Raw genomic sequence first — 27,507 nt, forward strand, 5'->3', positions numbered from 1 at the left:
TGTAAAACATGTTTTGGCTCATGGACATAAAAACTCTGAGCCTTCCTGAGAACACTTCAGCCTTCCTTTGTTATATGACTGGGGACTTCTGCCAGCAGCCTCTTCAGGGAATTTGACTAAAATAAGTGTGAAACTGCTGTAGCCTTGAATTAGCATCTGTGGTGCAGTTTTTTTAATTGCTGTGAAGTTTGTGATTACTAATCCTCAAGTTCACAATGAGGTGCAGGCACTCAAGGATTGCAGCACCTCTCTGCTTCTCAAGGCCCGAGAGGCTGTACAAATTGTTCCTCAGAGCAGCCAGGGACAAAGCAGGACAGTTGAGAAAGATGGGAACTGCAGCCAGCTTTCTTCATGTAGCATTAGGACTATGGGGAACAGCCAGGAGCAGCTTTCTTGCTCTGCAATCACAATGCCTTGGGTTTATCTGGTACCCCACCTAAAAGCACAGCCCCACTTAAATTTCAAAGCCCCATCTCAGGCACTTTACAACAACATCTGGAGACTTCAAAGAGAAACTCCTTCTAGGGACTGAAACCCCAGCTCTGTTGTCATTACTCTTAGTGCCACTGTATCTTCTAGAACAAACTGCCACCAGCACAGGCCTCTCAGCCTCTTTGCAGAGGGAAGCATAAGTGCACCAAGAGTTTGTTCAAATCAGGTCTGAGCTTTGATAGTGTTTTATTGGAAGACCACTGGGGAGGGGGAGTTGGTGTGTGCGGGGTTCTGTGTGTGTGCTTAATCAGATGCTGGTTGCTCCCATTTCATAGTTTGGTGGTGGTTTGCAGGTCTGAGCAGGCAGCACTGTTAGAGTGAGCTGCTGTAAGATTCAATGTGTGCAGACTCCTCTGAGGTTGGGTACAAGCACTGGGTACTGTGTTAGCAAGAGTGATCAGATCCATTGCATACAGGTGTCAGGGGAGGGATGAGCTAGTTTCATTTTCCCCTGAAACTCAGATGTTTTAAGTTTCAGAACTAAAAAATTCAACAAGAGTGGAATTACACTGCAGGTGCAGACAGTCTTTATTGCCAGTGTCAAGTGCTGCTTCCAGCCACTGCCTGGAACAAGTGTCCAGCTCAGTCCCTTTGTCCTTCCCAGGCACCCCTTTATCCAATTAGACATCCCCCACACTCCTCATGCTCTGCAGCCCTGCTGAGAGAAGAGGGAAAGGGCATCTTCCAGCCTTGCCCACCAGAAAAGAAAATCCCAAACCTGGCAGTTTTGAGCAAATTTTGAGCAAACCACCACTGATGATTTGCTGTCTCTGCCCCTGGCAGAAATGGACACACAACTGAAAAATAAAGACTTTAATGTAAAGACTCTTTGGAAACAACCACCAGAAAAGGAGTGGGAGACGAAGGAAAGAAAGAGGCTGAGCTGCATTCTACCATGGTACAGAACTACTTCACTGAAAGCCCACAAAGAGGTCTCACAAGAGTGAGGGCCAGGTGCACCTTTGTACAGAGGGCAAGAGTGACCTGGCACACAGCAAGTCATTGACAGCAGGAGGAGGAACTGGTTTAACACCCATGTCATAGGTATTCCACACCAGGGAGCTGAGGAGCCATCACAGCTTCAGCCCTGTCCCTAGAACAGCTCTAAGCATTCAGTTCTTGTGTGCAAAGCTCTGTGGATCCACTTGGTGCAGGGGGAGGATGGGCTACCCACACAAACAGCGACACACTACACATCGGAATGGCAACTGGTGTTATTCCAGTGGGATCTCTGGGCCACAGCCACAGTCCAGCCAGGAGGGAGGAGTCTGGCCACATGAAGAAGTTCCCCATGCTACTGTGGATGCTGCTGCTCGTTCTGGTCGTGGTCTCTAGGCTGGTGTTCTGGACGATCCTCAGGGAGAGGGTTGTAATTGGGATCCTCTTCAGGTGTGTCAAAAACCATCTTCCTGGCAAGGGACATGCCCGTCCCAGCAGGCAGGTTAGGAATCTGAGCTGAGGATGACAAACCCCCAGCCCTCCTAGGAACACCCTGGCCCTCTGTCAGCCACAGCCACTGGCCCATTGCAGCATCACCAACCATTCCTGGGCTCAGCTCAACACACAGTGATGACAGTACCTCCTTCCTTGATCACCAGCTCAGAGCTGATTGTCAGTGCACAGAGCAGAACTATTCTGCTTTCTTAAACTATGAAACTACATCAGAAAAAATCCTGCCTCCATCCAGCATTTCCACAAGCAGTAAGCAGATTCTAGTTCTACCAGCAAGCTGAAGGTAGCAGCAGCTGCTGTGTGGGCCCTGTACACAGGTATATAATGTGCAAATAGTGCAGCAATCCATGGCCTGTGGAGCTGAGGTGCTGGCAGCAGGCAGTTGCCTCTTACGGTCACAGTTTGCTATGGAAGTGATCAAGTTGAGAAAGCCCACAGTAAAGCCCAGGAAGAATCAACTTTACTTACAGAAAGCTGGGGGTTAACAGCAACTTCTTTCCTCCAGGCTGATTGGGGAAAACATCTTCCAAGAAATAATAGATATGACCCACTGCAATCCCTGGGGAGAGATGGCACCAAGGTCAGCCACAGCTGCAACTCCTTTGCCAGCTGAACCAGAGCTGCTGGGCCAAACTCTTAAGAACCCCCCAACTGTGTGCCCACATCCAGCTCCTCCAGAGCCAGGGATGCTGCAGGTTGCTGTGATCAGCAGGCAGGGAGCCCATTAGCCTGAGGGCAGCATTGCACACCCAGGAGACCAGACACAGCAGTGTCAGAGCTCAGCATACCCAGTTTTACCTCCACAGACTGACACACCAAAAAGCAGGTCACAAGCAAAAGCCCAGGCCTGAGCTCAGCCACCCAGAAACCCAGGCAGCTCACTTGGGAAACCCAACATCTCAGGTCAGGTGAATCGAGAGGAGGTGCCAGTGTCCCAGTGGCACCGATGGGGACTGAGCACTGAGGCTGCAAGGTGGCCTTGTTGCCATCACCCACCAGCTGTGACTTACCCAGCAGGTCGATGATGATGGAGTTGCCCAGGAGCAGAGAGAATCCCATCAGGACCCAGGGCAGGAAGGGGGCTTGGAAGTTAAGAAGCCCAAAAAAGTTCATGCGGATGTAAGGGTTCCTGCGACTCCACACGTACACCAGCATGATGGTGAAAGCCTGGCCCAGGAAAAACAGGCTGGCAAAGAGTCCAAACAGCTGGGAACTACCGAGTCAAGGAAAAACCCACCCACCCTGTGCACACCTCCAGGCAGCACAGCGTGCTTTGGGACAGGAAACCCAAACTAGAGACAACTTATCACAGCATTCACAGATGTGTCCCATGTCACCAAGCCTCTCCTGGCTGAGATACTGAGCACCACTGTCCCCACACACATCTCCCTCCGTGCCACCCCAGAACAAGACACTCTGGAGGGCACATGCAGGTTGCTCACTCCTTAAGCTGATGTCTACAACCACCAGAGACCAGAGAGCTCTACAGTCACCTTTGCAAAATGAACACCAAAACGACCTTCAAAGAAGGGCTTTCACATTCTTACAGCACTTGGGACAGTGGTATATCTTAACAACTAGCTCACATCCAGAATCTGCCTTCTACAGAAGAAGTTCAGTAGTGGGATGGCTCTTGGAATTCACAGTCCTCTTCTTCAGAGCATGAGGAGACAGAGAAAGGCAAAATTTTCCCCTGCCCTTGTTGTAGTTGGACTCTAAATCCAAGTCTGACCAAGCATGTGGCTGCTGCAGCCACCTGGATTCTAATGGCTCCCACAGCTTCATGCAGAGCTCTGTGGGGACAGCAGTGCTCTGGGCCATCTGCATAAGACAGCAGAAGATAAGAAGGTTTATGCTTGGGAGGGAAATAAATTTTGCCATCAGATTGCTGTGTTGTGAAAAGAAGTTAAGAACTGTGTGATGGTAACTCCAGCTACTGACAGGCTGCAAGCTCTGGGCTCACACGTGCTGAGTATGTGGGAACCCACTCCTTGTCCTCATGGCTCCACGTTCTTGCCCCTGTGCTGAGCCACCTCACCCAGGCACAGCCATGCTGCACTCACCAGAGCTCAGTCATGGCCCTGGCACAGCTGGACAGGTTCCTGCAGCAGAACACGTGGCCTCCTTTTGAGCTGAGCCTCCTGAGCACTCTGCCACGTGTCCTTCAGGGATGGGGCAGCCCAGCCCCTTGCCAGGGCCTTCAGCACTGACAGCAGCACAGCCACAGGCACTTTTCTCCTCCAAGCACACGGGGTGAGGCACTGGGCAAGCCCAGGGTGGGAAAGACAAGGAGCACAAGCTGTGCCATGCAGCCAGAAGCTGCCCCTGCTCCACCTGCTCAGCAGAGCTCTCCCAGGCCTCAGGGCACGGCTGGCAGCCTGGGGCACAGGCCCTCTGCCCTGGGGCACCAAGGAGGTTTGTGAAGCAGCTGTGCTGCTCAGCAGGCAGGCACCTGCTCCACAGCACACCTGGACACAGACAAGCCCCACACTGCCCACAGCGTCTCAGAGACAGCGAGGAGCCTCAGGCAGCCCAAAAGGATACTGTCATGAGAAAGCCTCCAAAGAGGAACATGAAGACAAAGTCAGCCGTCCTCCCACGGAAGGAGCCTTCTTCCAGCATGCGGCAGTACCTGTACCTGAGGGCAGGAGAAGGGAGGGGTTGCAGTATAGGAAATTAACAGCTGGCCACCCTGGGCCCACAGCAGGACTGCCCAGAACAAGCTGCTGCAAGCTCTTGCATCCCAGGGAGCTCAGCCCAGAGCAGAGCAGCGCAAGCTTCACCCCACTGACCCCTGGGGCAGAGGCAGTGCTGTGCTTCAGCCAGAGCTCACCCCAGGAATGGACACTGCTCTCCAGCAAGGGCACGGCAGCAGCACTGCCAGCTTCCCTTTAGGCAGGGTCTGCCCTGCAGCAAGCACAGATGGAGGGGCAGGAGGACTTCAATTCAAGAGCCAAGGGAAGGACCCACAGCCCCAGAGTGCTGCCAAGGCAAGCCATGCTGGGGAGGAAGATGGATGGGGGGAGTTGCATCTAAGCCAAAATGGGAGCAGAGAACTTCACTGAGACCAAAGGATACAGAAATATCATGTTGAAAAAGAAACTGAATCCCAGGGGCCCAAAAAAGAGGAAGTTGGTGATCAGCCTCCATATCTGAAAGAGAAGAGAGGAGAGAGAAAAGGAGGTGGACAGAGGTCTCTCCTCATGACACGCAGGGCAGCCCATCACAGTGTCCACAGGGAATGAATGCTCAGACATGCACCTGCCCCTTCAGAACTACCCAGGACAGCTGCTCCATCCTCCAGTGGTTCCTCCTTACGTGGCACCCTGATACATCAGACTGTCTCACCTTTCCAGGTGTGGTGAAGAAGATTTCTCTACCTCTCTAGAGAGGTCAAACAGCCAAATTCAGCACCCAGAGCCCAATCAATTACTTTTCATGCCTCTCTACAACAAAGCCCTCTCCAGCAGCCACACACGGTGTATCAGCGGGGAGAGAGATGGGTTTGAGGAAGGGCCAGGGCGGTGTGCGCGGCAGGAAGGCTGAAGGAGCCCCGGGCTCGCAGGTGCCCGTGCCGAGCCGGGCCGCCGTGTGGAGCAGCGGGACACGAGCCCCGGATGACACAGCACCCGGGGCCCGAGCGAGGCCTCACCTGGAACTTCCTGAAGATGAGGTCGGGGTTGAAGTACAGCTGGAAGGGGGTGATGAACTCCAGCTGCTGTGGGAGACAGGCAGAGCAGCTGCCATCACCCGCTGCCCTCGGCCGGGCCCGGCCCCCGCCCCGCGGCCCCCCGCCCCCCGGCGCGGCCCCCGCTCACCACGGCGGCGGTGGTGAGCACGCAGGCGGTGGTGTAGGCGCGGGTCACGGCCGGCATGCCCAGGTACTCCTGCGCGAAGCCCTGGTACGCCATGGCCGCGCCGCTCCGCCCGCCCGACGCGGCGCCTTTAACGCCCCCCCCGCGCCGCCGCGCGCCCCGCCCCCGCGGGGAGAGCCCGGCCAATCCCCGAGGGGCCGGGACGGGGCAGGGACGGCTGAGGGGCCGGGACGGCTGAGGGGCCGGGACGGCTGAGGGGCCGCTGAGGGGCCGAGCGCGGCGGAGCACCTGGGCTTGGGCGGCACGCGGGGCTGTGCCCCGGGTCCCGGGACAGTGACACTGACCCGCCCGGCTGGGGAAGCCTCCGCCCGCCCCCTGGCGCGGCCGAGGGAGCCGCGCTGCGCTCAGCGGCGGCCCCGCAGTGTCCCCCAGAGCCGGGGGCTCTCAGCGCGGTGTTCCCCCGCTGGCTCTGAGGGAGAGGAGCCCGCTGGAAGAGGGACGGCGGTGCCGCTGCCTCAGCCCGGGTGTGTTGCCGCTTGCTTGGCTGATCAGAAGGATCTGTATTCACTAAGGGCTTGGGGTTTTCAGTAATTCCTGCTGGAACCTATGCTGCAGTGAGAGGATGCTCCTGATGGAGCAGTGAGGCGCTTGCCCAAGCTGCGCGAGATCGCACCGAGGTGTCAAGGCCGCTGGAAGAAACCGAGAGATGTGTGGTGCCCCCGGGTGCTGAGGGGACCCGGGAGCAGCAGCGCTGCACGCAGCTCTCGGGAGGAGCAGAGCCTGTGCTGGGCCCTCGGGAGGAGCAGGGTCTGTCGGCCCTCGGGAGGAGCAGGGCCTGTCTCTGCCCTCGGGAGGCGCAGGGTCTGTCTCTGCCCTCAGGAGGAGCAGGGGCTGTCTCTGCCACATGGAGGCGCAGGGTCTGTCTCTGCCCTCAGGAGGAGCAGGGGCTGTCTCTGCCACATGGAGGCGCAGGGTCTGTCTCTGCCCTCAGGAGGAGCAGGGGCTGTCTCTGCCACATGGAGGCGCAGGGTCTGTCTCTGCCCTCAGGAGGAGCAGGGGCTGTCTCTGCCACATGGAGGCGCAGGGTCTGTCTCTGCCCTCAGGAGGAGCAGGGGCTGTCTCTGCCACATGGAGGCGCAGGGTCTGTCTCTGCCCTCAGGAGGAGCAGGGGCTGTCTCTGCCACATGGAGGCGCAGGGTCTGTCTCTGCCCTCAGGAGGAGCAGGGGCTGTCTCTGCCACATGGAGGCGCAGGGTCTGTCTCTGCCCTCAGGAGGAGCAGGGGCTGTCTCTGCCACATGGAGGCGCAGGGTCTGTCTCTGCCCTCAGGAGGAGCAGGGTCTCTCTGCCCTCGGGAGGAGCAGGGTCTGTCTCTGCCCACGTGTCCCACACAGACAGTGCTCCCGAGAGCCGGAGCTGATACACATCTCCAGAAACCCTGCATCCTTCACTCTCCTGCTGATTGTGCTTCCCAGACCCGTCTGCCCTGTGCAGCAGTCGGGTCTAATGTTACAGCAGCCCTGGATTCAGATGAGGAATGGCCTGGTGTTGGGTTTGTGCTGGAGAGGGTTAAGCTGTCATCAGAGCCTTAATGAGCCCTGAGATTTCCCTTTAAACCCTCAGTTAATGGGAAATTAAATTACCGAGGGGGAAGGGAGTCTTTGTGTCCTCCACCACTTCCATCCTGACTGCCCTTTGATGAAATACAAAACCCAGATGGAAGATGATGGGACATGAGGTTAAAGCAACATAATGGGGGAGAGAGGGGAGAAGATGAGACCAGTGGGGTCTGTCAGACCAGAGAATGGGCTCGAGTGCCCTGGGCACTGAGAGCACCTCTGAGGGGCTGGGGAGAAGGAGGAGCTGCTTTAGGGATGCTGGGAATGGCGCTGAGTGAGGAACTTGCACCCCAAAGTGCAGCGATGTCAATGGGCTCGGCTGTGTGGGAGCTGGGCATCGGTGTGAGAGCTCTGGCAGTTGAGAAGAGCTGAGCTTGCAGGGAAATTCATCGGCCAGGAGCTCTTATTCATGGGGCTGTTGCAGCCCCAGTGCTGCACTGCTGCAGCTCAGCCCTCCAGCACACCACAGAGCTCCCAACCCAGCAGAACGGGCAACTGAGTTGAAGAGCTGAGAGTCAATAAATGGATAATAAATGCAATAAATGACTAAGTATCCTGTTCCTTTGGGTGGGGAATTAGAGCTTTCCTATCTGTTCTTGCTGCTTGTGGATGCCAGACAGAAGCTGAATTCAAGCACCATGATTCCTACCTCTTCCTTATTTGAAACAAGGCTGGGAGATGAATATTGGGAGTCTCTGCTGCAAGGAGGCCCTCCCTAGCTCCACAGAGATGGGAACCCAAATAACCAATCTCACTTACTCTCTGTGAAAGACTATGTGCAAATTAGACATTGCATAAAATAATAATAAAAAAAGTAATAATTAGTTTCCCAATTTTTTTCTCTTCCCTTCTTTTCTAGCCAGAACTGGAGAACTCCACTTGTCCAGGCTTCTACTTAAAGCCTGTTTTCTGAGGTTTATGGGGGAAGGGGGAGAAGTGATGAAATGCATTGGGAAGCTCACCAGCTCCCACTGGGAGAGGCCAAACAAATCTCAGTGTCACCCTGAGTTCCCAGGCTGCTTTCTGCCCATGATCTCAGTCCCTTCGGAGCTCAGCCAAGCTGACTTCATGCACTACAGTGCGCCCAGGGCAGCTTTAGTCTTTATCACAATCCGTGTCACATTTTATGTGTTTTTGGAATTGTGGCCTTCCACCAGTTCCCATCAGCGCAGGCATTTGGGTTCACACACACCCCTTCACAGTGATGCTGGCATGTGGCCTTTTATGAAGTCATGAAATCTAGCTAAAAACTGAAAAAACAACAGACAAACTCTTTGTCTCAGCTGCAAGAAGGTAAGAGGGACTGCCAGAAAAACGCTGCCCAGGAGTTTTTTCACTGATTTCCTCCTGCCTTGTCCTGCCCCTGCCTGGGGACTCCAAGCAGATGCAGCACAGTGACGTGCCATTGCTTCCTGCCATCTGCTGGGCTCCCCTTCCTTTTGGGATCAGCTCAATTGCTGTCAGCATCAGCTTCAAAACCCAAGATGTCAGAAACTCAAAGTTTCCATACAAATATGTGTGATGCCCAGCCTTCAGTCCTTTTTGCACAGGCTTTGAAAAAGGTTTCTGTCTGCATGCTCTTGGAGCAGCCAGAGGAGCTAATTAGAAGGAGTCCCAACTGTAACCTTTGCACAAATCCTTCAAAGGAAGAACTGAACATGATGGTATCTCTTTGCCAGACAATATTTACCCATTGTGCATCTGCAGGCTCAGTGACAGAAACCTGCAGCACAAATTCAACAGCTTCCTGTCTCAGTTTCTGCAAACCAAAACTGCAGCATTAGAAAACAGAGAAAAATGCTATTAACTCTCCCCATGAGTTAAACAGCACATAAACCTCAAGAAGGCACATGAGCAAAGACAAATGGGCTGTTGCAGCGGTCATCTCTTTTGTTTGTAGTAAATTATTGTGTGTAATTCATGTTTCCTGTCCATAAATACCAGAGGAACTTGAAGACATGGAATCCATTCTAATTCAGTAAAGACAAAAACAACTCCTTTTGAGCCCATCTGGAACTTGTTTTTATCATAATTGTTTTGGGCTCAGTAACGAGTTCAAGATCTAACTGCCGCCTCTAATTGTTTCAAGGATAAGCAGCTGCTTTGTTTAAAGGCAGCAGCTCCCATTTTGCCCAGCACGGCAGTCGGGGCTCGCAGGATGAAAGGAGCTGTGCCGTGTCAGCACAGGCCCTTGGCAGGGCGCTCACCCCACTGCAGCTGGTGGGGCAGGGAAACAGCCCCAGGCACGCACTTGTGAGTGTCCAGCTCCTGCCGTGTGCCCTCTGCTCTCCAGCAGCACTGGCGTTGTGTTTGTAGCTTCATCTGATGAGGTTTGCAGCGTGTCCTGCTGTGACGAGTCACGCCTGGCCTGGTGACACACAGGCATCTCCTCCAGCTGGGCTGTCGGGTACTCAGGGAGAGCATTCGCTCCCTGGCCACATAACCCCAAGCCCCTTGCTTGGGTAATGCTCCATCCCTGCTTACAGTCCCGAATCTTTCCTTCATGTGAAAACAGAGATACCCCCAAACCCACTGTGAGGGACTCCCCTGCCAGGGCAGGAGCCCGTGTTGTGTCTCAGACCTGTTGTGCTCAAGGTCTCACCCACTGTGCTCCCCAGGACGTGCCATGCCTGAGACCCTGGGTGTAGAAGAGGTCTCCATGTGCCTGATGCCCTGGCACTAGGAACAAGTGAGGCACACCAGCCAGGAGGTTATTCCAGCCCTCAAACTCAGTCCTTGGTGGCATGGACAAGAGGTGCAAGAGCTCCATGAACCCGCTGTGCATAGATAAGCTGTGTAATCATAACTGTTGAGGCACTTGAAATGTTTGCTTTTCCATGTGTAATAGCCATATATAAATTTTTCCTCCTTCACTAAAGGATTTCTTGTTCCAAATCATCTAACTCTGGAGTGTGATGGCTAAAGTCAGGAGTAAGTGAATCATACAGAATTGGATGGATTTTTAAATTTGTTTGTTTGTTAGAAAGAAACTAAATATAGCACTTAGAGTTCAGCCCTCCAAGGACATGTGGTTTGCACAGGGTTTGCTGTAAATCACAGTTAATATTATTTTTATTTCCTATGGTTTTTAGTTCAAAAATACATCTTTGTGTCTGGCATGAGAAAGATCTCATTTAAATCCCCTGGAGCAGAGCATCATCACATATCCAAATAAAGCACCTCTTCCAAAACAGCTTCTGATCATGAGTTGAAGACATCAAACAAGAAAATGTCTGTCTCTCTGCACAGTTATTTTTCTCCAGTGTTTAATAATTCTTGTTAAATTCTTCTGACTTGTGATCTGTCCCCTACACCACAGGTCACCTCCCACAGCTGTCAGTAGGGAATATCCTTCAGGGCCCTTTATTTTGTAACATCCATTTCATAAGCACTGTGGCCAAATCAACAAGAGAACTGAAAAACAATGCTTGTGTCTTATAAAAATGGTCTGTGCTCAGCTCACAACAGCAGCACATCAACTGAGTGTGCTGTCAGCTGCTGGAGACCCCTACAAGGAGTCAGAAAAGGTGTTTGTGCTTTGGTTTTCACAGAGGCAGGACTGTGTGTCCCAGTCCAGCTGCCTCTCAGTGAGCCAGGGCACAGCTCTAATGAAAAGCTCTGTCTGAAGGGACTGTTAAATAAGAAAGCAGGATGAGTCTGACACTCTGACACTGCTGCACACATTTTCCTCTCCTCTGACGGGAACTTTCAGCAATATTTGATGCCATTTGGTAGAGTCTAAATGCTCTTCTCTCACATACAGAAGAGATTTTGTTCAGGCAAGGACTTTGTTCCTTCTGGCCTTGAGGTCACTCAGTTTCAACCAAGTGCCTGTATCAGTGTCTGATATAGAGATGGAAGGGAAATAAATAGTTCAGCTACAGCACGACCTACAGCTCACAATGGACTGGAAAAAAATGTATTTCCATTATTTTTAGTACTTTGAGTTTTCTCAGTTTTCCCAGAGAAGCTGTAGTGCTTATCAGGTGGAGGAAAAGGCAGACTGCTGATCCAACACACAGAACACACAGCTGTTCTTCTGACATCCAAAAATCCCAGCTAGCAAGGGAAAGCAGCAAGTTCCCTTGGCTGTCTCAGCCCTCGTGTCCTCACAGGACTCAGCTCCCATGGATCTCCACTGCCTGGAAAGTGTCCCAGTGCCTCTGTGTGGTAGCAGAAGCTCTGTCAGCATTGGGTCCCTGCCCTGAGAAACCTCTGTGATGAAGCTCATTTCCTGAAGTTCTTATACAGTGCCTTGAACTTACATAAATTGTGGGGGTTTTATTAAGAACATTAGCGAGCTGCTGGAACTGAGAATAGTAGTGTCACAGCAGGGCGCTCCTTTCCTACAAAGAAAAATCCATTTCGACAACTAAATAAACATAAACATTGCTTTCACCATGAAGTCAGCAAACCTGCTGCATGTTTCTTGAGAAAGCTGCTTGTTTGCAGATTTTGTTATTTGTCTTTGTATTCTGAGCGAGTTCTGCAAGAGTCAGAACAAGCAAACAGAGGCATTTTGTATCTTACAGTGATGGTCCTTACAGGAAAGTGAGAAGGGATTGCAGAAACAGCCAGGCTGGAGCTTGGGAAAGTCAGCAACCAGCCAGGGAGCCGCTCCAAATCTCTTCTGCAATTTACAGGGTAGCGTGTTTGGGGAGAATTCATCCTGTAGATCCAAGCCTCACAGATGGAAATGAGGCCCCTTTTCTCCCCTTGAAGTTGGTCCAGATGATTCTGGTGTGAAAACACACTAAAACATTGGAAGCTCTCAGTTCGTGACAGATCAAAGAGCATGTGTTGATGGTCTTTCCTAATGGCAGGATTAGCACTTATTCCTGCAGTCAGATAACTGCAGGCAGCCCCTGCCATCACATCCTCCAAAGAACTCCTCTCACATGCACATGGCATCATATTTCACCCTGGGTATGACAGGTTTGAGTTCAGTGAAAGAGTATTTGAAGAGAGAGGCTGGTGGGTCCCCCACTGCTGCTGGAAACCTGCCGGGTTTATGTGAAGGCTGCCAGCACCAGGAGTAACTGCAGAGCAGTGGCTGTACCCTGGTGACAGACCCTGACCCCAGAGATTCCCCCATCCACAGCTGAGACTCTGAAGCTCTGACAACAAGGATGAAACCTTGGGAAAAGCTGGGGTTTTTAAGGTGCAGCAAAAAGCCATTTAGAAACACAACCAGTGTGACCATCTCCCAGCACCAAAGCACGAGTAATAAGATGCTGTGCAGATGAAAAAAAAAAATATCTATCTCTTCACTCCTCATCAAGGCAGCTGTTGCTAGAAAAGATGGAGGACAACTTCCTGAGGCTCCCAGCTAGCCAGCTGCACACAGATCTCACCACAGCAACATCCAGTTCCTGCCACTCTGGAAGAGGGAGGCTGGTGAACAGCCTGTGCCACCATCCCAGCATCTCACTGCCCACCCTGTGCCACAATCCCAGCATCTCACTGCCCACCCGCAGGACTTCCCTCACCTCTGGCAGCTCCACAAGCTCGGAGCAGACAGCATGAGGAAAATAGAGCTCTCCTTTTTGAATTAATTACTGTTCTTGATATATGCTGCCTAAACTCTCCATCGGCGCCTGTTGATGGTACAGTTATGTCTGTTTACCAGTTATTGCTTGGGAAGCTGCTGGAAGGATTCATCCAAACCCTGCCACATGCAGCACAGTGCTGGCATGTTGGATTCACAGCCTAACACAGCAAATTTTGTACTTCTCCTGCCACTTAGTGGCTGCAGCTGATGCAGCACCACATCCCTGGCTCCGCATTCACCAGGGACTACTCTGTGACGTGGAACAGGCTCATATTTCTGTTCAGGTGCAGGAAAACCTGAATAGGGACAAAGAGGCATTTAAAAACATTTCACTTATTTCAAACTCTCTGAAATCTGTCAGGGCCCTCACAAATCTCACTCTGCAGGATGAAAGATGTTAAAAGGGTGATTACTCCTGAAGGCCAGATATTTTGTGAAGCAGCAGCTTTAAGGATACTGCTGGCAGTGCAATATGCCTCTGTCTCCATCTCTGGGATTCATAAGGATTCAGCATTTCCCACTGCCAGGGAGTGCCTTTCTGCTCTACAGAAAGAAGCAAGGCTGTCACTGCTGCACCTGACAGGAGCTCTGATTGTGGCTGTCTGCTCTGTGCCAGGCTATGGAGAGGGAGCAGGAGCAGAGCTTTCTGTGCCTTCATGCACAGCCTTTCCAGAAATAGCTGCACTGCCTGTCACCAGGACACAGACACGAGCACAGGGAAAGGCTTGGATAACCAGGGCTGAAGGGCTCGGGCTTCATTCACTCCTGTCACTGATGGCACCAAGGGAAACAGTCTGGTTTGTCCTTCAGATCCTAGATTGTGCTCCAGGACAAATACAATCAGGAAAAAAAATTGTAGTTCACTTCTGCTTTGATCACACTTAATCAGAGCAGTGAGAGTGGTAGCTGTGCCAGATGCTCTGGGAAGGAATTGATGTTGTAAACCACGCTGCCCTTCTAGAGGGTTTGGACAGATCTGGATCTTAGAGAATCATTTCCCTGGACTGTCATGGACTTTCAACAAAATGAGTTGAACTGTCGTGCTAATGAACATGCAGCTCAGTTTTGGGAATGTAAATCAGCTGGCAAAACACCTGCCAAATCAAGTGTCTTATCCTAACGTAATGGGTGACTAAATACACATTCCCATGCTGGAGATTTAAATAATCCTTCAGAGCACCGTGAGAGTACCAGAGGCTTTGGCAGACAGAGGAAAACCTACGAAAGAGGATGAACAAGCTGCAGAGACTGGTAAAACATCTACTTTACTATTCTTATTGGCAGATTTTTTTTAATTTGAATTTTTATAAGGCTGTGTAAGTACTGTCAGGTTTGCATAGAATTATTTTTCCAGCTCATCACAGTCCTTGGGATAAAGCTGACAGACTAAGGGCTCTCCTGGCTCAGCTGCACACCACCACGGTGGCTGGGAGAACACTGCAGGAGCCGGGCGTTACAGAGGGCTTGGGAAGGTCACTCTGTAAATGCTGCTCAGCTCTGAGCACAGAGCTGGCCCTGAAGGGAGAAAGAAACCATCCTGCTTTAGCTCATGGCCACAAAAGAGCTCTGTGACACACGACTTGATAGAGGGTGTATTCTGTAATGAAAGCAGGGGATTGAGCAGGATGGTATATTCCTAGACATTGTAAATGAAAAAGAAATGTGCTGTTTCAGGGACAGAAAACTCTCTCACCTGGAGAACGAGGATAATGAGGAATAGCAGAGATATGAGGTGCCCAATCCTTAGCTCAGCTCTGGGTAACAGCACAGGGAAGTGGTGTAGCCATGGAAAGTGCAAGCGAAATGTGTCTGCTGCTAGCTGGGACAGGAGAGCTCAGCCTCCTCTTGCTGCAGGCTTGGAATAGTCTGGCTTTATTTTTGTCCTGGAGGACATCATGTCTGGGACTGGTATGGAAGTTATTTAGACGAAAACACTTTGAGGAAAGGGAAAGAATCCAAAATTATTTGAATTTGTGGGTTTAGAGCTATTGTGAGACTAGACCAAAATTTCCTTTCCTTTGGTGGATGTCTCTTTTAGAAGAAACTGAGCAGGTAAAGCAAAAAGAGGTCCTCAGCTTTGGGTTATTTAAGTTCCCAGGGTCACTGGGGTCATATTCATGTAGCAAAACACAATTTGGCCTGAGGTGCCCTGCACTGGCTGGCAAACAGCCGAGCCTGAGCATGGGCTCTTTATGTGACACTGGAGCTTTCCCAGTGGGAGAGGTTTTCAAGCAGGGGGCTGGCAAAGGCCATCCTGGCCTTGGGCCACCCTGAACATTGTGCAGGAGGTGTCAGGCTAAAGACCAGGGACCCCAGCATGCTCAGAGTGGTGTTGAGATGTGGAACAGAACTCCCAGTCCCAAAAATCCCACAGGGCACATCTTGCCTGTCACAGGATTTTGCCTGCAGATGGGGAAACCAAAGGCACAGGCACAAAATAGTGGCAAAAAGCTGTCTGGTTTTATTGTCAGCCTGCCAGTGAGCTGTCAGCACTGAGCTGGGCCAGCCAGGACAGCTTGTTCTGCAGCCTTCAAAAAGTCAAGAGCCCTGACTTTTATACCAGCACGGATCCTGTGATGCCACACGAGGCAGCTCCTTCCCCTGCTGTGCCTCCCCAGGCTCAGCAGTGCTGTCCCTGGGCAATGTGAGCAAGTGGCAATACTCACACGTGAAGGAATGTCCCCAGGGAGACCTGAACATGGCATGGGAACCCCCTGTCTGCCACGTTTCACCTGTCTCATAATGCTGAATGCACAATTACAGGCTGCTAAACAAGTGCAGCATCACAGGAAAGACACTGTAATCTAAAATATGTGTTATTATCATGAAGGCATGGAAATAACAGCACACCAAGGAATCCCAAAAGCACTGGGTACACATGGCCATGGGAAAATCCCCCAGCTCAGTGTCTCAATGTCTTTGAGTCAGTTTATTCTGCACAAGGAAGCCATCCACTGTCTGCCCCTTCCTTCAGCTTCAGAACAAGATCCTGATCCTGACCATTTGTGCTGCTGGCATTGGAGGCACGTTCCAGTATGGCTACAACATCTCCATCATCAATGCCCCGGCCTCAGTAAGTACTGCTGCCCCGAGTGCCTGCCCTGGCAGGCCCTGGGGACTGGGGGTGCCCCTGGAAATCTGCAGGCTGCTGCTGCTGCTGGGGGACAGAAAACAAGGATGTGCTGTTCCCTCTGCGTAATTCACATCCAGAGCACAGGACTTTGTTGTCAAAAGCCACACTTGAGCAGGACCTAGTGTCACAAGAATTTATTCAAAGCTTTGTTTCAGCTGCTTTAGGAAAATTGAATTCTAGAATATGCCAACCTGCATCCTTTGAAGTTGGTTTTTGCCCTTAGGTTGAAAGGGAGACCCATGAAATCAATTTTTAAATTGTCAAAAATAACCACATAGAGATATAAACCAACTGCAAGTTTTCAACAGCAACAGTTTTATACCCTACACTCTTTGCTAAAAACACATCTAAGAACGGGAGGAGACTGGAAGCATAAACACAGAACAAATAGATACCTTAACAAGGGAGCCCTTCTCCGTGTCCTTCCCTCTCTGGGGGCTCTGCAGCTCTGTCCTTCTCTCTCAGTACATCCAGGTGTTCATGAACACGACCTGGCTGGAGCGCAGGGGCGTTCCCCTGCAGAGCAACGTGGTCCTGCTGCTCTGGTCCTTCACGGTCTCTGCCTTCCCTCTGGGAGGCCTCACTGGGGCCGTGGCTGCTGGGCCCATGGCCATCATGCTGGGCAGGTAAGAGGTGCTGGAATTAAACTTAACCTTTGCAGCTCCCCTTAGTCCAAGAGGAATTGGGATTCCTACAGCACAATACCCACCATGGTTAAAAATATTGAATATATATTGAATATCTCAAGGCTCATTGGGGAATTGTTTTTTCCCCACATTACCTTCTCATCACATTCCAGCCCAGCTGAGGTGCTGCAAGGATTTCAGCTCAACTCCTTACCACAGTACCCACTTACATAATCTCTGTCATTTTTGTGCCTAGTTTTCTGCTATTCTTTTAAATGGGAAATCATAATGGATGATAGAATAATGGTATGATATCATAATGGATGATGTCATAATGATTATCATAAAGATAATGGATCAGACTAAGGATTTTTCTTCAAACTAAACTGTGGGAATGACACTAGAAAACAAGAGGATGCTTACAAAGAGCAGTAGGTGTATCCCAGCTCCTCATGTCTCACAGGCTGTATATCCACATTTTGGGCTGAAATATTTCAGGAAGTATTCATTAAGTCTCCACAGTGGGATTTTTCCTCTCTGCTTGAGTCTCTGAAAAGTATTTGTCTTACCTCATGCATCTTTCATACACAGCTCTATCCCCAGCTCTCTTCAGAAAAAAAACCAAAAAAACCCCCAAAAACCAAAAGTAAACCAACCAGTGTTACCAACATAAACTACATAAACTTATAAGAAATTAGATTTTGCCTCCCTGTCTCTTGACCCCAAGGTTTTCCTTTATCTGCTGTCACTTTGGTTTGCTCCTCTTGTATGATGGTGACCCCATTATGGTTTGAGGTCCCATGACTTACTAGTTTCATGGTTATAAAGACCTGAAAGGATATGGCTGCCTTAATCCATTAACACTTTTGAGATTTCACCCTGTCCTACTTTGGAATAAAATCATATTCCATCATAAATAAGAGAAACAAGGACTGACTGGTAAGGCAGTGAGCAGGGACTAGAGAGGATTTCTGGCAATATTAACAGTATGGGTCAATAGAGCTCTTTTTTCCCCTGGTTTTCAGCAGAAATTCCTCCTGGGACACATGAAAACTTCCTGACAAAGTTTCACAACGATTACACTATTACATGAAAAACGCCTGTTTCAACAAATTAACACTTCCAGACCAAAATGCACACGGCTCGCTGAGGGAATGTTCCTCCCCATTTAGTGGGAACTGTGTGTGGGAACAGGAGCCCTGGAGCTGGGGGAGAGCCTGGTGGTGGCCTCAGAGAGCCAAATAAGAGAAACAAAGACTGACTGGTAAGGCAGTGAGCAGGGACTAGAGAGGATTTCTGGCAATATTAACAGTATGGGTCAATAGAGCTCTTTTTTCCCCTGGTTTTCAGCAGAAATTCCTCCTGGGACACATGAAAACTTCCTGACAAAGTTTCACAACGATTACACTATTACATGAAAAACGCCTGTTTCAACAAATTAACACTTCCAGACCAAAATGCACACGGCTCGCTGAGGGAATGTTCCTCCCCATTTAGTGGGAACTGTGTGTGGGAACAGGAGCCCTGGAGCTGGGGGAGAGCCTGGTGGTGGCCTCAGAGAGCCCTGCAGGGACACCGGGGTGGCACGGGGACACTCCTGCGGGGCTGGGCTCACCAGGAGGCTCTGGGCTCACCAGGAGGCTCTGGGCTGGGGCTGCAGCTGCGTGGGAAGGGGTTTGTGCCAGAGCTGAGCCTGGCACACGTGTGCTCACAGCTCTTCTCTCTCAAAGGAAGATGTCCCTGCTGCTGAACAACGGCTTCGTGATCATAGCTGCAGCCCTGTCCGGGTGCAGCCGAATGGCCAAATCCTTTGAGATGATCATGCTCAGCAGGTTTTTTACTGGCGTGAATGCAGGTATGGCAACATGAGAGAGGTGAAAAATGCCAATCACTTGTTTTTAAAAATTTAGAAGTTTAATAGTAATTGAATGATTATAAAAATAGTAATATAATTAGAGTAATAAAATTTGGATAATTAGGATTAGGACAATATGAGACAATAAAAACAAAGAGTTATGGACAGTCTGGGTACCTCTTTCTGAGCAAAATAAGCCCAAAAAAGGACCCATATTAACATAGGATTAACCCTTAAAAACAACTGCCTTTTGCATATTGTTACATCTCATACATGATACATAAATTCTATGCAAACAAAAGATTCTGTCTGGTCAGTGTCACCTTCTTCCTCTGAATCCTGACAACATCTTCAGGGCTGAGGGAGGCAGGAAGAAGTTTGTTTCTTCTTATAAGGGAGCAATAAATTCTTTTTCTCTGAAAGATTTAGGTGTCCTGTGGCTGCTATCTCAGTGTGAGTCCTTTCTTTAAAAAAGTATATTACATAGCATAGTTTCTATTTTAACATTATGTTATAACCTAAAACTATATTTAAAAAAAAGGACCCATATTAACATAGGATTAACCCTTAAAAACAACTGCCTTTTGCATATTGTTACATCTCATACATGATACATAAATTCTATGCAAACAAAAGATTCTGTCTGGTCAGTGTCACCTTCTTCCTCTGAATCCTGACAACATCTTCAGGGCTGAGGGAGGCAGGAAGAAGTTCGTTTCTTCTGAAAAGGGAGCAATCAATTCTTTTCCTCTGAAAGATTTAGGTGTCCCGTGGCTGCTATGTCAGTGTGAATCCTTTCTTTAAAAAAGTATATTACATAGCATAGTTTCTATTTTAACATTATGTTATAACCTAAAACTATATTTAACACACTACTTAAGAAAATTAATACAGCATAACTTTCTAACATAACACATATAATATTCTTTTTAATATTTGTGAAAAGCCAATCATAAATACTCATTTTTCACAAAAAATATAGAAAGTGAAGGTGGTAATGATTAGACAAAAATTAAGTCAGAATGATCTAGGATATTAAAGCAATTAATCCCTTAGGATGACCAGACATATGTAAGTGAATTAAGAAGTTGTATATACAGATTTTATACTTTGCTTCTAAGGGCTTTCTTTTAAAGCATACACAGGCAGGGGGCTTTTGTGTACCACACATAAGCATCTCTGTGCACGGGGAAAATTTGAGCTGAAAAAGGATCCCTATCTGCTTGTAAGAATGTCAGTCACTCACCAGCATGAGCCCCAACACAAAAGCTTTTGTGGAAGTTCATCCCAGGAAATGATCAGTATAAGGGACTTAAAATATGATAGTCCCCTCAAAAGGGGAAAGTCGAGGGAACCATAGCATATAACCTTGGATTTGGTGCTGAAAAGACCATAGGGCTGAGGCCCTGACAGGTCTCAGTTTCATTGTCCACTGCTACTGATGGATATTGAGATGTGTGTTTAGTTACACAAGGACCGGGTGAAATGGAAGGTTTGGTGAATAACAAGCACTGGTAGATTACTTTTCACACGGCCTGCAATGGAAGAGTGCAGCTGGCAACCTCGAGAGGTGCTGCCTCCATTTATTCTTGTCTCTCTGCCCACAAGCTGAGGTCAGCATTGTCTGCCCTGCCCAGGTGTGAGCATGAACATTCAGCCCATGTACCTGGCAGAGAGTGCCCCAAAGAAGCTCAGAGGAGCTGTGGCCTTGACCTCTGCATCGTTTACAGCCCTGGGGCTGGTGCTGGGGCAGGTTGTTGGACTCAGGTAAGGTGAAGCAAGCAGCCCTTCCCTTCCCTTCCCTTCCCTTCCCTTTTGAGATGATCATGCTCAGCAGGTTTTTTACTGGCGTGAATGCAGGTATGGCAACATGAGAGAGGTGAAAAATGCCAATCACTTGTTTTTAAAAATTTAGAAGTTTAATAGTAATTGAATGATTATAAAAATAGTAATATAATTAGAGTAATAAAATTTGGATAATTAGGATTAGGACAATATGAGACAATAAAAACAAAGAGTTATGGACAGTCTGGGTACCTCTTTCTGAGCAAAATAAGCCCAAAAAAGGACCCATATTAACATAGGATTAACCCTTAAAAACAACTGCCTGTTGCATATTGTTACATCTCATACATGATACATAAATTCTATGCAAACAAAAGATTCTGTCTGGTCAGTGTCACCTTCTTCCTCTGAATCCTGATGGGATCTTCAGGGCTGAGAGAGGCAGGAAGAAGTTTGTTTCTTCTTATAAGGGAGCAATAAATTCTTTTTCTCTGAAAGATTTAGGTGTCCTGTGGCTGCTATCTCAGTGTGAGTCCTTTCTTTAAAAAAGTATATTACATAGCATAGTTTCTATTTTAACATTATGTTATAACTTAAAACTATATTTAACACACTACTTAATAAAATTAATACAGCATAACTTTCTAACCTAACACATATAATATTCATTTTAATATTTGCTAAAAGCCAATCACAAAATATGCATTTTTCACAAAAAATATAGAAGGTGAAGGTGGTAACAATTAGAAAAAAATTAAGTCGGAATGATCCAGGATATAAAGGAATTAATCCTTTAGGATGACCAGACATATGTAAGTGAATTAAGAAGTTGTATATACAGATTTTATACTTTGCTTCTAAGGGCTTTCTTTTAAAGCATACACAGGCAGGGGGCTTTTGTGTACCACACATAAGCATCTCTGTGCACGGGGAAAATTTGAGCTGAAAAAGGATCCCTATCTGCTTGTAAGAATGTCAGTCACTCACCAGCATGAGCACCAACACAAAAGCTTTTGTGGAAGTTCATCCCAGGAAATGATCAGTATAAGGGACTTAAAATATGATAGTCCCCTCAAAAGGGGAAAGTCGAGGGAACCATAGCATATAACCTTGGATTTGGTGCTGAAAAGACCATAGGGCTGAGGCCCTGACAGGTCTCAGTTTCATTGTCCACTGCTACTGATGGATATTGAGATGTGTGTTTAGTTACACAAGGACGGGGTGAAATGGAAGGTTTGGTGAATAACAAGCACTGGTAGATTACTTTTCACACGGCCTGCAATGGAAGAGTGCAGCTGGCAACCTCGAGAGGTGCTGCCTCCATTTATTCTTGTCTCTCTGCCCACAAGCTGAGGTCAGCATTGTCTGCCCTGCCCAGGTGTGAGCATGAACATTCAGCCCATGTACCTGGCAGAGAGTGCCCCAAAGAAGCTCAGAGGAGCTGTGGCCTTGACCTCTGCATCGTTTACAGCCCTGGGGCTGGTGCTGGGGCAGGTTGTTGGACTCAGGTAAGGTGAAGCAAGCAGCCCTTCCCTTCCCTTCCCTTCCCTTCCCTTCCCTTCCCTTCCCTTCCCTTCTTCCCCCCACATTTGCCAGGTTGTAAAAATCCTGTGTAAATCTGTGTTTGTTTTTCTCTAGGGAGCTCCTAGGAGGGGAGGAGAGCTGGCCATTCCTTTTAGCAAGCAATGTGGTTCCTGCCCTGATCCAGCTCACAGCTCTGCCGTGGTTCCCTGAAAGCCCCAGATATCTCTTGATTGACCGTGGGGACAAAGAATCCTGCATCTCTGGTGAGTTTAGGGGGACTGTTAGCTCGTGGGAACATGTGAGACTTGGGCCCCAACATTTTTGGAATGGTGTCACAAATTTTACATGTAGGAAGTTTCATATCAAATAGTAAACATGATCACTTCCTCCTTCCAAACGAAAGAACATTCTAAAATCTTAAATATATTTGATCTATTGAGGGAATTGAAAGGCATCTTCCTACAACAGGCTTACTTGCTACAGTAATAAGGTCAAAAGGTAAGACTTGTGCTCACAACGGCAAAGATGTTTTGTAACTATGAAGTGAAATAAATGCTGGTTGAAGAGCTCAGGATCAAAGCTGAAGCCAATTCATATTAAAGGATTTACTTAGATTTGTGGCATACAAATCCTCATATGCAGAGTGGCTGGAGTTATTTGTGGGAAATATGTGCTGTGTACCAAGAACATCTTAATTGCCTGCATTCCCCAGGGAAGGCACTGGAGGTCTGAGCCAGAAGCATGGCTGCTAAATGGCACTGCTGGGAAATGCTCAGTTGTCAAACAGTGGTGAGGGATTTGCACTCCTTTTCTCCCAAATCTTTCAAGTGGCTGCACCACAGCTGATGAACCTGTGAAGGTCACAGCGTGACCACAGGCTCTGCCCTGCAGCTTTCTGCTGCTCCACCCCTCACCCTGCAGGACTAAGAGGTTGCCTTGTCCTTGCAGCACTGCAGAAGCTCAGAGGCACCAGCGACCTGAGTGCAGAGCTGGAGGAGATGCTGGCCGAGCAGGCTGCAGTGGCAGGCCAGAGAGCGAAGAGCCCGTGGGAGCTGCTGCAGAGCGCAGCGCTGCGGCGGCAGCTGGCCAGCGTCGTGGTGCTGAGCAGCGCCATGCAGCTCTGCGGCAACGACTCGGTGAGCAGCCCCTGTCCTGGGAGCTCCTGGCAGCAGCCTTCTGGCACCAGGAGAGGAATGAATAGTGTCTCTGTGCCTGTGGAGATCTCCACGTGGCAGGTGTTTGGTTCCCAAAATACACCCGGGCATTATGGGAAGATTCAGAAGGATGCTGTCAAAATAGCCTGAGTGACAGTGCATTGGTCACTCTGCATGGTCCTACAGGAAAAACAATGGGATGTATTCTTAGATGTCATTCCTTACTGCTTTCTCCTTTCCTCTCTTCACAGATGTATTTTTATGCAGCTTATGTGTTCCAAGAGGCTGGAATTCCTGAGGACAAAATCCCCTATGTTGTAATCGGCACGGGAAGCTGTGAGCTGATCACATCTGTCACTTGTGTGAGACTCTCGGTGCACTCTGGTGGCATGCAGCCTCTGCTGGCAGGGAGGAGGCTGTTAATTACAAACTTGGGGTTTACATTGCTCTTCATGCCAAGGGAGCCCTTTGGGCACAGGAGCCAGGCTGGCTGTCAGCTCCCCCAGCCAGAGGGGTTAATGCAGAGGTGTTTGGTCAGACATTGCACTGCCATCACGGTTTGAAATCTCTAAAAAGTGTAACTCTCTTGCTCTGTGGTCATATGGATGGTGGCAGAGTTTAGGTGCAGCTGGGACAATCTCATCTCCCCTGAACACCCTTCTTCCTTACTCCTGCCACCAGAACTTTCTTTTGAGGTTTTTTTTTTGCTATGAAGCAGACAACATCCTGAAAGTTATTGTAGAGCGAACCAGGCATGGAGTATTGAAAGGTAAAGAGGAAAAAGGCAGGAAGTATAAACCCAGGTTAAATATCTTGCTTTATTTCCCTGTGTTACTTGTGCAGAACATGATCATAGACTATGCTGGTCGGAGGCCACTGCTGCTGGGGGGATACATCTTCATGGCAGGATGGGCCATTGTCTTCATGGTCGCTCTGAGCCAGCAGGTAACAAACTTTACTGAGTTATTTAGGTGGAACGGAGTTGGGCTTTGCCTTTTATATGACTGGGGTGTTCAGTGGTGGCAAATAAGTGCCCTCACTGGTTTTCCATTGGTCTCTGTGGCTGTAGACTCAGATTAGCTGGATGCCTTATCTCAGCATGGCCTGCATTTTCGCCTATATCCTGAGCTTTGGAATCGGACCAGGTCAGTTCCCTCAGTGTTTTCACTGAAACTTTTGGGTACTGCAGGGGTTTGCAGATGTGTGCAGGCATCTTATGGAAACTCTCAGACCCTCTTTAGCTGCAGCAGACTCCAAGGAATGAGGCAGGTTCTGCCAGTGCTGCTTGGCTGTGTCACAGGGGTTTGGTGCCCCTGGTCAGTCAGTGCTGTGCAGGGCCAGGCTGTGCCCGTTTCTCTCTGTGCCACATTCCCCCTGACAGTCATCCTGGCTAAGAGGCCAAGGCACTTGGAAGTGATTTTTGGCTTAAATAGATGACAAGCTTTTGATTTGCTGCCCAGTCCATTAGGTCTGCAAACCAGAATTTCTAATGCTTCACTTTAATCCTAGAAATTGTTGGCTATGCCATCTGATTATTTTCTTGCAGACACATGGAAGCACAATTTCCACGTCTATCTGTTAGTCTATTGATATGCCCTTCTGTGGCAGAATACACTGGTTTCTGGGGTGGGAAGGCAATACACAGGATGTTGTGGATGTTTGCATGGTGAATGTAGAGATGTGAGACTCTGTTTGCTCACACGAGTTTGAAGGAAGGCACATAAGAATAGAACCAAGCTGCCAGTGTCACATGCCACACAAGTTGGCAATACTTTCTTGTCCCAGTCCCTACAGTGCCATGGAGTTGAATTAATTATAAGCCTTTCTCACAGTTGGGTCCTGGTAAGAATAATGTGGATTACAAAATCTTTCCTGGCAGATCATTCTAACATGAGAAAGTTTGAATAATTACCCAGTCCCTTAATATTTAACCTAAAATTTACCTCTTCATGTTGGGTTTTCTTGTTAAGATGTGTTCTCTTGTTTTTAATGCAATGTCAACAACATTATTAACTTTGTTGCCGTTTCTTTTTCCAGCTGGTGTAACAGGAGTTCTGCCCACAGAGGTTTTTGATCAAATGTCCCGACCAGCTGCTTACATGATCTGTGGCTCCCTGCTCTGGTTCAACCTGTTCCGGGTGGGAACAGCCTTTCCATTCATTGTGGTGCGTTCCCAAAGCAAAGCAGCTCTTTAGTGCTCTGTGCAAGAGAGAGGCTCTGCCAGTGACCAGGAAAAGAGAATATTGCCAGCAGCAAGATAGCACTTTGAAAAGTATCTTTGTGAGGACAGTGGCCCCAATTCCTTTAAAGCAAACTTTCTGGTGTTCCCTTTGGTGATTTCTGATTTGAGGTTGGGAGTGGAATCATCTGGGGGATGGATGGTCAACATTCCTTGTCTGGGCTCAGTTGAGAACAGCTGGAACTGAAGGTGTGATGTAATTTCCCTTTGCCAGACCCTGGCTCTATTCCCTAAGATGATTCCTGAAGCAAAAGGGAGCAGAACTCCACAATACACATTCCTGTCTTATTTCCTACTGAGGGCTCCCATGTTATACAATCATATATAGAGAGAAAGACAGAAAAAGACTTTTTAAAATACTGTTCTTGCTATGTCAAAATTCCCAGTCTATGCTGGGGAGCATCCAGGCACGTGAGGCTCTCACCAGGATTCACTGAAACACTCCCTGGGTGACTTTAGCCCATGCAGGAAGAGGGATTAGTGGCCTTTTTGTCATCATCCAGAATGTCACCAACGCTGTCTTGTCTTTTCCTCCTCCTCAGAAAAGTCTAGCACATTTCTGCTACATCCCATTCCTTGTGGTCTGTGTCTGCACTGCCCTCTACGTTTGGTTTTTCCTTCCTGAGACAAAGGGAAAATCCTTCCTGGAAATCTCAGAGGAGTTCAGGAAACGGAACTTCAAAGCCAAGACCCGTGGAGGTTTCTATAAAGGCCCTGAGGAGATCAAAACCACCACGTTGTAGCAGAAGAAAGGAAGATGATATCTGGGGGGATCCTGCAGTGAATTCAGCAGTGCTATGTGCCCTTGCAGGGACACAAAGAGAGAAGTTAGTGTCAATATATTATTCTTGGGTTCTTAAGTTCACCTTGAAAATATAAACTTGAACTGATAAATCCAAGCAAAAGTTCAATAATCTGTTCTCAGCTTTTAGTACTGAGTAACACATGCATATTTTAGAATGCATATCTGAGAGTGACAGAATGATGCCTTATTCTCTTATCATCATACAACACCATGTAATGCTTTAGAAAATTTCTTCAGAATTTCTCCAAACAGTAACTTCCATCTCAGGAGTCCTTCTTTCCTTGCCCCTGAATCTGGGCTTTCTAACACAGAAATTAATGCGATTAAAGTCTGTTTTCAGACACCAGATGAAATTTTCAGTACCTTGTCTTGGTGCTCCCGTTGTTTCTGTTATTAAGTGATTTCAAATAGACCCCTGCTTGTTAAGCAATAGTGAGCAGTTAATTATTTTCAGCTGTAAAAACATGTGACAGATGGATTAGAAAGAAAGCCTCTAGTACTTGCTAAGTGGCTTATTATACAACAGACTTTTGGGCACTGTTTTGCAGACTATTTATTCTGGACTGGTTTTCTTCATGGCTTGTTTGCTGTCATCCAGTCCTGTGTTGTGAAGCACAAGTGATTCTCTGGTGCAGTTTGCTCTGCTCCCAAGGACACTGCTGGTGCATGCTGTGGGGCTCTGCACCTGTGCTCTGCTGAGGTTAAAGGTGCAGAGGAGCTGCCGTGGCAGCAGCTGCAGGCCACAGCTCAGTGTTCTCTGCAGCATGTCCGTGCTGCCTCTGTAGAGACATTGGCAAAGACCCAGATGTGAGAGTGATTCTTTTTGGTTGACCTGATACAGAACACGGCAACTCCTCACTGAACGTGAACTTTCACAGGCATTGGCCTGACTGTTAAGTTTCTCCCAGTTTCTTCTCAAAGTCATGATCAAGCCACTTCTTTTCTCTTGACTTTGTATGAAAGGCACAGCGCTGCTCATGTTTACAACAAAGAAGAACACACACATTTTCAAAATAAGTAGGTAGAGTCTCTTTCAGTGTATTTTGAAACTACATTTTAAAGAATAATGCAGCATTTTTGAATAAAAAGACTGCACAAATTTCTGGAGTGTATTAGTGTCATGTTGGGCATGAGTGGAGCAGCATATCTATTTCTCAAAAGAGGAGTCTGTCTTTCTTTACCCAAAGTTTATAACATATGAAAAATAAAAGTAAACTTTTTTCCTTTGTGGTTGGTGCTATTTTAGAAGTCATTAATATATAGACATGGGAAAGAGCAGCTACCTCTGCTCTTGGAAAACACTGAGATTTTGAAGCATGCAGGATTTTGAGACAAGACAATCAAGAGCAGGACTCCCTAGAACTGGGAACTGAAGAGGTACTTTACATTGCTATAGTTTGGAGAGAGCAGTGAGGAGCAGATGGAAAGAGTGAAAAACAAAGTGAAAGCAAAATTGCCA

General features: G+C 48.4%; 2 protein-coding genes and 1 long non-coding RNA gene across 6 annotated transcripts; 1 reads left to right on the top strand and 2 right to left on the bottom strand.

Annotated features, from left to right (window-relative positions):
• Positions 1-993: 993 nt before the first annotated feature.
• DERL3 (derlin 3) lies at positions 994-5,923 on the bottom strand. Of its 2 annotated transcripts, none has more exons than XM_039725869.1 (7): positions 5,763-5,923; positions 5,597-5,662; positions 5,023-5,096; positions 4,489-4,582; positions 2,955-3,150; positions 2,413-2,503; positions 994-1,901 (listed from the first exon to the last, which is right to left on the bottom strand). In XM_039725869.1, the coding sequence occupies exons 1-7, from the start codon at positions 5,853-5,855 to the stop codon at positions 1,787-1,789; spliced, it is 729 nt and encodes a 242-aa protein (XP_039581803.1). In that variant the 5' UTR covers positions 5,856-5,923; the 3' UTR covers positions 994-1,786. The 2 variants fall into 2 exon arrangements, with proteins under 2 accessions (XP_039581803.1, XP_039581804.1); XM_039725870.1 differs by having other exon boundaries at positions 5,597-5,659; positions 5,763-5,892.
• A 7,561-nt stretch (positions 5,924-13,484) lies between these two features.
• Positions 13,485-27,275, top strand: SLC2A11 (solute carrier family 2 member 11). 3 transcript variants are annotated; one of them, XM_039725935.1, is made up of 12 exons: positions 13,489-14,178; positions 15,902-16,000; positions 16,526-16,686; positions 18,417-18,541; positions 20,179-20,308; positions 21,965-22,113; positions 22,799-22,986; positions 23,256-23,366; positions 23,848-23,949; positions 24,074-24,149; positions 25,042-25,169; positions 25,786-27,275. In XM_039725935.1, exons 1-12 carry the CDS (start codon positions 14,158-14,160, stop codon positions 25,984-25,986), a joined length of 1,491 nt encoding a protein of 496 aa, XP_039581869.1. In that variant the 5' UTR covers positions 13,489-14,157; the 3' UTR covers positions 25,987-27,275. The 3 variants fall into 3 exon arrangements, 2 of the variants coding, with proteins under 2 accessions (XP_039581869.1, XP_039581870.1); XR_005629447.1 differs by lacking the exon at positions 24,074-24,149 and having other exon boundaries at positions 13,485-14,178; positions 25,786-25,806; XM_039725936.1 differs by lacking the exon at positions 16,526-16,686.
• Positions 14,202-14,759, bottom strand: LOC120510277. The gene is made up of 2 exons (XR_005629448.1): positions 14,621-14,759; positions 14,202-14,442 (listed from the first exon to the last, which is right to left on the bottom strand). It is a non-coding gene; the product is annotated as an uncharacterized LOC120510277 (long non-coding RNA).
• Positions 27,276-27,507: the final 232 nt, after the last annotated feature.

Source organism: Passer montanus, unplaced genomic scaffold, assembly GCF_014805655.1.
Source record: "Passer montanus isolate IOZ18808 unplaced genomic scaffold, ASM1480565v1 scaffold57, whole genome shotgun sequence".
Classification (NCBI taxonomy): Eukaryota; Metazoa; Chordata; class Aves; order Passeriformes; family Passeridae; genus Passer; species Passer montanus.